Consider the following 8,748-nt stretch of genomic DNA (forward strand, 5'->3'; position numbering starts at 1 on the left):
TTATGGGACTTCATCAAGATAAAAAGCTTCTGCACAGCCAAGGATATAGTCAAAAAAACTAAGAGGCAGCCCACGGAATGGGAGAATATATTTGCAAGTGACACTTCAGATAAAAGACTGGTATCCAAGATCTACAAAGAACTCCTCAAACTCAATACACGAGAAACAAATAAACAAATCATAAAATGGGCAGAAGATATGAACAGACACTTTTCCAATGAAGACATACAAATGGCTAACAGACACATGAAAAAATGTTCAAAATCATTAGCCATCAGGGAAATTCAAATCAAAACCACACTGAGATACCACCTTACGCCAGTTAGAATGGCAAAGATAGACAAGGCAAGAAACAACAATTGTTGGAGAGGATGTGGAGAAAGGGGATCCCTCCTACATTGTTGGTGGGAATGCAAGTTGGTACAGCCACTCTGGAAAACAGTGTGGAGGTCCCTTAAAAAGTTAAAAATTGAACTACCCTATGACCCAGCCATTGCACTACTGGGTGTTTACCCCAAAGATACAGACGTAGTAAAGAGAAGGGCCATATGCACCCCAATGTTCATAGCTGCATTGTCCACAATAGCCAAATCATGGAAGGAGCCGAGATGCCCTTCAACAGATGACTGGATTAAGAAGCTGTGGTCCATATATACAATGGAATATTACTCAGCTATCAGAAAGAACGAATTCTCAACATTTGCTGCAACATGGACGGCACTGGAGGAGATAATGCTAAGTGAAATAAGTCAAGCAGAGAAAGACAATTATCATATGATTTCTCTCATCTATGGAACATAAGAACTAGGAGGATCGGTAGGGGAAGAAAGGGATAAAGAAAAGGGGGGTAATCAGAAGGGGGAATGAAACATGAGAGACTATGGACTATGAGAAACAAACTGAAGACTTCAGAGGGGAGGGGGTGGGGGAATGGGATAGACTGGTGATGGGTAGTAAGGAGGGCACGTATTGCATGGTGCACTGGGTGTTATACGCAACTAATGTCATCGAACTTTACATCGGAAACCAGGGCTGTACTGTATGGTGGCTAACATAATATAATAAAAAATCATTAAAAAAAAAAAAAGGAAAGAAATAGTGGACCATACACAAGAACAGATAGGCAATGCAGGCAGAAAGAATGGAAACCCTACGAAAAAATCGACAGCAGATGTGAGGAATAATAAGCCCTATAATAGAAACGAAGAATGCCTTTGATGCACTCATCTCTAGACTAGACCCAACCTGGGAAAGAATCGGTGAGTTTGAAGAAATGTCAATAGAAATTTCCCTGACTGAAAAGCCAAGACCAAAAAAAAAAAACAAAAAACAAAAAAAAAAACAATGGAAAAAAGAGGTGGAACAAAGTATCTTAAAACTGGGGCGATTATAAAAGATGTAACATATGCATAACGAGAATACCAGGCAGAGAAAAATGAAGGGAACAGAAAACATCTAAGTAACAGTAGTTGAGAATTTTGCAATGGTGGACCCCATAAAACAGATCCAGGAAGCTCAGAAAACCAAGCAGGGTGCATACTCAAAACTGCACCAAGGCACAGCATATGCAAACTGAAGAAAATCAGATGCAGAAAAAATCTTGAAAGCCAGAGGAGGGAAAAATCCTTACCTAAGGAGGAGCAAAGATAAAAATTACGTGACTTCCCTTCCGAAACCATGCAAGCCAGAAGAGAGTGGGGCACGTATTTAAAGTGTCAAAGAAAAAAAAAGAAACCTAGAATTTTATGTCCTTCAAAATTGTCCCTCAAGAGTGAGTAGAAGGACTTTCTCAAACAAAAATCAAAGGAAATGGTCTCCAGTAGACCTGCCTTGCAAGAAATGTTAAAAGTTCTTCTGAGAGGGAAAAGAATATAGGTCAGAAACTTGAATCTACAGGGACACCTGGGTGGTTCAGTCAGTTAAGCGTCTGCGTTCGGCTCAGGTCATGATCCCAGGATCCTGGGATCAAGCCTCACATCCAGCTCCTTGCTCAGTGGGGAGTCTGCCTCTCCCTCTACCTGCTGATCCCCCTGCTTGTGCACTTTCTCTCTCTGACAAATAAATAAAGTCTTTAAAAAGAAAGAAAGAAAGAAAGAAAGAAAGAAAGAAAGAAAGAAAGAAAGAAAGAAAGAAAGAAAGAAAGAAAAAGAAAGAAAGAGAGAAAGAAGAAAGAAAGAAAGAGAGAAAGAAAAAGAAAGAGAGAAAGAAAGAAAGAAAGAAAGAAAGAAAGAAAGAAAGAAAGAAAGAAAGAAAGAAAGAAACTTGGATCTGCATAAAGACAGGAAGAAAGCTAGAGAAGAAATAAATAAAGATAAAATAAATACTTGAGTGAAACAAACAAACCACACCTCCCCCAGTAAGTCCTCCTGTCCTGGCCCAGCCTGGCAACCTTTCTATAGTTACAGGAATACCTAGCATGGCCTGCTGACACAGCTCTGTGCTGGCCTGGTGTCTCTCTCTCCAAAAAGCTGGATGTCCCCAGTCTGTGTCCCCAGAGCCAAGTCCACGAGGTGCTCAGAGCCTAATGAATGAATGAATAGCAAGCACTCACACCAGAGGCCAGGATAGTGATTAAATAGCTCGTCTCTTTATTAGAAGTTCAGCGGGAAGATTCCAGTGCTGCCACTGTCACAAGGAAGGGCTCACCCACTGGATTCTCTCTGCCTAGATGTGGTCGCTCCTCCGATCAAGGGGTGATAGATGTTCTTCTAACACAGGCTGTTCCTTGACCCTGAAGGACATGAACCTGGGAAGCAGAGGAATGCCCGGGGGGCACATCACAGAAATGCAGAGGATGGCTAAAGGGCTTGATGATCATGCCTCCGAAGCCCACCACCCCAACGTTCTTAGAGCTGCGTATAGAGCAGGAAAACCCACGGAGGGAAAGGATGGTGGTGCCTCAGACAGACCTGGCTCTGCTTCTTCAAACTTCAGAAGACCCTGCAAGCACCCCAGATTCCTCCTGTCTTTAACATTAGTAAACAGTTGACATGGTACATCCTGCTGTTTACTAAGTGCTGATAGCCATTTTCCTCAAGGTGATGTTCTGAAGTCTAAGGAAATTGAGGCATGGAGGCATAAGTCAACTTGCCCAAGATGGAGCTGGACTGAAAGACACTGTCCACTCGTAAGGCTTGGCTTAACCTCTGCCGTCTGTATAATGGGCATGCACAATGCCCTCTCCTTAAGGTTATTCTGGATCAGATGAGAAATCTTGACAATGCCTTATGCCAAAGCTGGCATACAGTAAGTGTCCCATAAATTCCAGCACTCTATCTCCATGGCCTTCCTTTGAGCACGTTGGGGGTCAGCTGTGTCTAAAACACTCCTTCAGCCCCCCGTGATAGCCAGTTCAGTCTTCACACCTGGCAAGGGTGCAGTAACCTTTTCCTGAATGAATGGCTTCTGTGGCCTCTCTAGTGCATTGTCTGTCAATGGCCTTCTACCTTCCAGAGCCGTGTAAATGGCCACTCTTATGACCACTGGTACCCAGCACAGGCCAAGAAATCACAGGACCCAAAGTCAAGGCCCTAACTGGTGGCAGGGCCAAAACCTATGTGCCCTCACTCCTGACCCCAGTGCTCTGTGGTCTTGTGGTTCAAAGTGGGGTCAGTAGGCCTACAGCAGCAACGCCTGAGAGTATTAGAAATGCAGAATAACGGGCCCTCCACAAGCTACTACCACCGCAGCCCCAGGCGGTCCCTAGCCTGTGCCTGATTGAGAAGCACTCACGGTGACACTACAGCTAAAGGAGTCAGAGAGGCCAATCTGAACTTGACTTGGAGTCCTTCCAGAAATTTAAGAGAGGCACTGCAGGGGCCTAAGGCAGCTGCCCTATCCCCCACTCTCACTAGCCCCAGGTGCAGGTCCCCTCACCAAAGGAAAGGCCAAACTTTATTCTCAAGCTCCCACCCCAGTGCACTGTCTCATGCCGGGGAGAGCCATCTCCTCTGCCCAGCTCCTCACCTGTTGGCCCTCTCACCTGTAGCTCTCAGCAGTCTGCATAGGAATTTCTGTCGTGAATCTGCTGAGATGATTCATCCGTGAGGCTGCATATGCTGCAGGGACAGAGAAGAGGAGCAAGGCAGATGGGAGGTTGCCAGAGGGCAAAGCCTGTCCAGACCACATACCCAGACCACGGTATGGAGCTGGGGTGGCCGGTCAGCCATTGCCCCATTCAGGCCCTGGAGCAGAGTCCTACGAAGAGGCACTCAGCACAGAAGGGCTCCAGACATGGTCAGGGAGCCTGCAGAGAAGAGGCCAGAAACATCCCCGCCCACTACCACCTGACCCTAGTAGGTGTACAAATCAGATCATCTCAAACTGCTTACCTTCGTCTCACCTGCTCAATTCGGTCTCGCGTAACGTCATTCATCGCCTCACTTGGCACTTGGAAGATACGGGTATGGCTGCAAAACCCCATTCAAACATTGAGATTCTTGAGTTTTCCTTTCACTAGGCATAGTGAATGGATTGGATTCACATAAACAATAGTTCTGACCCTGTTGCCATGAAATTTTGAGCTGATCCTTCATTCCTCTTGCATGAGGCACACGAAGGTTTTTGTTTTGTTTTGTTTGTTTTGTTTTTTTACGAACAAGTACCCCTGAGCCACCCAATAATCCTGGGCAGGTAGCAAATTGTCCTAAGGAGAGTTGAGGAAACAGAGAGGTTAAGTGCCTTCACTAGAGTTGCACAGCAGGTGAGTGGTCTTGTAAAGCATGGAATTCGCCCCTTCTGAAGCCTCTCCAACTTCCTTATCAGCTCCTTATGACCTACATTATGCCCTACTTACTATCGTTTAGAGATAATTCTGCAAAAGTCTCTCATGAAGAAGCTGCAAGCCCCTCATCACTGCTGTTCTATTTCACCATGCTGACTTGCCTATGTCTCTGTGGTCCAATTCATATCCTCCTTCATTCCATCCCTCTCTCCCCCCACAAAACCTCCATCCCAGCAAAACCAGTCAGTCCACTGAATCCCCCATTTTTGCCTCTATTGTTCTAGGTGCTCTGGAGCTTTCAATGGGAAGCATTGATACCGCCTCAAAGACTGGAAGCCTGGAGGTGATACATGCGCTCATTCATCGGTCACACAAGGTGGAGCTGGGTCAGTGCCCAAAGAGAGGAGCTCATTCATCGGTCACACAAGGTGGAGCTGGGTCAGTGCCCAAAGAGAGGAGTAGGAAAGGATAAATGGATTCCAGAAAAGGGAGAGATTACTCCCAGCCAAGGCAGAAGGGGGTAAGCCTCAAAGAAAGGGCCACAGCNACTCATTCATCCGTCACACAAGGTGGAGCTGGGTCAGTGCCCAAAGAGAGGAGTAGGAAGGATAAAGGGATTCCAGAAAAGGGAGAGATTACTCCCAGCCAAGGCAGAAGGGGGTAAGCCTCAAAGAAAGGGCCACAGCGCTGGGCACTAGAAGTCAGATNCCCCGGGCACTAGAAGTCAGATGGAATTGGCCAAGTTGCCAAGGTTCTTGTGACCTGTGGAAGCCCCCTCCTCCCCACTCCTGTTTATTCCATCCCTGCCCAGCCCATAGGTCAGTCCAACCAAATGCCTTGCTAGAATCCTTTCCAGGGTCCCCCAGGCAGCAATGCACGAGCTTGGGTCCCCCATGCTATGCTCTTATGGATATTCCTCATGGCTTTTCTGACATTTTCTCTAATATTGACACACACTATTCATCTAGTTCACTTTTACCCCCTTTGAAACTGGGGACTCCATCTTATTTTCTCTCTTTAGAGGGCCTAACAAACATCTGCCAAATAACTGAGTATCCATTGATGCTTAATGAAGGGATATGTATTCCCTGACTACATATTTACTGAAACTAATAAGAGAATGCCAAAACCAGTGGATGGGAGAGGGGGTCAGGCACAATTTATGGGTTTAAAAAGTCCATAGAGGGGCGCCTGGGTGGTGCAGTCATTAAGCGTCTGCTTTCAGCTCAGGGCGTGATCCCGGCGTTATGGGATCGAGCCCCACATTGGGCTCCTCTGCTGGGAGCCTGCTTCTTCCTCTCCCACTCCCCTTGCTTGTGTTCCCTCTCTCGCTGGCTGTCTCTCTCTGTCAAATAAATAAATAAAATCTTTAAAAAAAAAAAAGTCCACAGAAAGTCCAGTGGAAATTTATATATGGATAATTGTGATTCCTATAGCTTGTCTCCAAAGTTTTAACCTAGGTATGCCGTATAGCTAAGGTTTAAAAAATTTCTGAAGATGATATTCATATTATCCAGACCAAGGAACTGCCACATATAGAGTCCCATCCAGTCCGAGGCCATGTCAGGCAGGGACAAGCTCCCATGTGTAAGGCTGTGGCTGGATTACAGTCCCCAACATTTATGATTTTAGAATGGGGTTCCCATCCAAAAAGTCTTCCCTGGAATGTCTCAAATTCCACCATTTCCTTCCTGAGCATTTGAATCCTGTTTTAAAATGCTAATGGCACCGTAAGGAGTAAACACAAGAAAACTGGATATCCCAAAGCAAAAATACATTTCTTGAGAAGTGCATCCTCCTTGATATAAGTGAACAAAGCTAGTGATGGGGGCATGGGAAGGAAAAGAGTACAGAAATGAGAGAGAGAGGTCCTCCACAGTTTCATGGAGGACCAGTTTAATTCCACAATTCTTCTGCTGGGAAAAGAGACCCCGAGTGAACACAGTCCTGAAAAGGAAATAGGGAAGCTTATGCCAGAGGAAATGAGATGGCTCCTAGGCTCAGCTCCCTCCACATTTGGTCTCAGCCCCTTCGGAGCCAGGAAAGGCAGAAGGAGGTGGTCTGTGCTCGGGCAGGCACCAAGGGAGGCTGGCAAAGCCACCGTACCAGGGAGCACAGAATTCTAGCCTCGGGCACTGAGAAGCTTCCTCTCACCTCAACCGTAGATGAGGGCTCAGGCTTTTGCATTTTAAGAGCTTATTTTCTTTTAGCTCTTTAAAGTGCAGCCACTTCTGAACAAATCAAGTGCAAAAGTAACAGAAGTCTGAAATTTATTCAGAAGCATTGAAGAAATGGTGAGCAAGCCCAGTTTTGCAACCCCTCAAGTCATGTTAAAACTTAGGAATGAGCTGGGCTTTCAAGATAGCAAAAATATTCCCTTAAGACCCCAAAGTAAGGCTGAAAAATTTCTCAGCCAAAGAAGTCAACATCTCTGGAGAAGAATAGTTGTGAGTTTGTGTTGGCCAGGAATCCTGAAGGTGGGGGATTTGTGCCTCCCTCCCCACAACTCTGCTCGGGGCAAATGAGATGCTTTACCTCCATCTTATGAACTGGATTCTTGTTCTTTCCTCCAGGACCTCATGACTCTGGTTTGCCAACAAATCAGACTTTGAGAGATGATGCTTCACCTAGGAAATCCAGGTGGCATGCATGTGATTACTGTCTAATGAGGATGGAGTCCATGGGGAGGGTGGAGTCCAGCCTGGACAAGCTCTGCCCACTTGTCCAAGACCCTTTTCAACTGGACTTTATGCCTGCCCACCTCCCTCTCTGACCACTCCCCTAGGATGATTGTCTCAAACTCTCAATTACCACATCTCTGGTGACATGTACATCTTGGCCATGGGTGGGAGGGCAGTTGGTGGACATCTTCTCCTTTATGTCCTGGGAAGCTTCTTCTTCAGTCTGAAAGGTGAACAATTTCCCCTGAAAGTGTTGCTCTGTATCTGAGCCCAAATCTGTCTCTTCTTCCTTCTCCCTCTTTTCCCTCTGTCACAACACACATTCCACATGTCCTCACGTACACACTCTGTATCTCACAGTTCCTGCAGTAAACAGGTCTACCTTTCTGTAGAATTCCATGGGACTCATTAAGTCCTTGGCCCTATCCCAAGGTATTCCTGAGATGCCCTGTAGCTGGGGATGACACTTCTGAAACCCATCATCCAGTGTCGTTAAGAAGCAGGATGGGGATAGTGGTGATTCCAACATATCTCTGACAAGAACAAAAGCCCCAGCATCTTCTAGGACATTCGGTGAATTAGACACAGCTCTAGGCAGGGTGTTTAGCAATGACCTTGAGTTTCCCAATTCTAAGGGGAAGGGAGCCCAGATTCTTGCACCCGTGGAGACCAGCTCTCTAGAATTTGGAGTACCCTAAGTCATAGAGGAATATTACTCACTTTTTTCAACCAGTGCTGTACTACAGATACTGCCTCGCTTTCTACAACTTCAACGTCCTGCAACAAATCGGTAAGTTAATGCCCTCAGAATACCTACAGACCCAGCGCTCCTCCTCCATTCTTATCCAGAGTTATGTATTACAAGATCTCTTGGAAGTGCAGTGAAAGGCTCAGAAGGGAGCAGAGAGATAAGAAACAATTCCAGGTAGCTACCCCCAGCTCTACTTACTGAACTGATTTTTGGTGGGAAGGGGAACCCTGCACATTTCCGGGCAAGAATGTACACAATCCATGTTGTAATTATCATCTTTGAACTTATGCCAGGCCTCCTTTTTGGCTCCCTCCTTCCATCGAAGCTGCCTGAGAACTCCTCTGGAACAAGGAGGTCATTGATGGGAGGTGCCCACCTGATTGGCTGGCCAATGATGATGTGACAATGGCCTCCTTTAATCTCCAGGGTCAGGGTGGAGATGGAAAAAAAGGTCAGGAAGTATCTGCCTTAGTGATGGTCATAGCTCAGAAACAGAGAGATAGGGGGATGGGAAGAAAAAATAAGACATAACCAATATAAGTCTGAGGAAGACACAAGGGGGAAATTAACAAAATTATAGAGATTTGGTTGGG

At 46.0% G+C, this 8,748-nt stretch overlaps 1 protein-coding gene across 2 annotated transcripts; it reads right to left on the reverse strand.

Moving 5' to 3' along the window:
• Positions 1-2,584: 2,584 nt before the first annotated feature.
• Positions 2,585-8,517, reverse strand: SPATA19 (spermatogenesis associated 19). 2 transcript variants are annotated; one of them, XM_011221880.2, is made up of 7 exons: positions 8,354-8,517; positions 8,125-8,181; positions 7,535-7,627; positions 7,259-7,350; positions 4,332-4,409; positions 3,983-4,058; positions 2,585-2,746 (listed from the first exon to the last, which is right to left on the reverse strand). In XM_011221880.2, exons 1-6 carry the CDS (start codon positions 8,429-8,431, stop codon positions 3,992-3,994), a joined length of 465 nt encoding a protein of 154 aa, XP_011220182.2. In that variant the 5' UTR covers positions 8,432-8,517; the 3' UTR covers positions 2,585-2,746; positions 3,983-3,991. The 2 variants fall into 2 exon arrangements, with proteins under 2 accessions (XP_011220182.2, XP_019652689.1); XM_019797130.1 differs by having other exon boundaries at positions 3,967-4,058.
• Between the last annotated feature and the right edge of the window lie 231 nt (positions 8,518-8,748).

This window comes from Ailuropoda melanoleuca, chromosome 8 (genome assembly GCF_002007445.2).
Source record: "Ailuropoda melanoleuca isolate Jingjing chromosome 8, ASM200744v2, whole genome shotgun sequence".
NCBI lineage: Eukaryota > Metazoa > Chordata > Mammalia > Carnivora > Ursidae > Ailuropoda > Ailuropoda melanoleuca.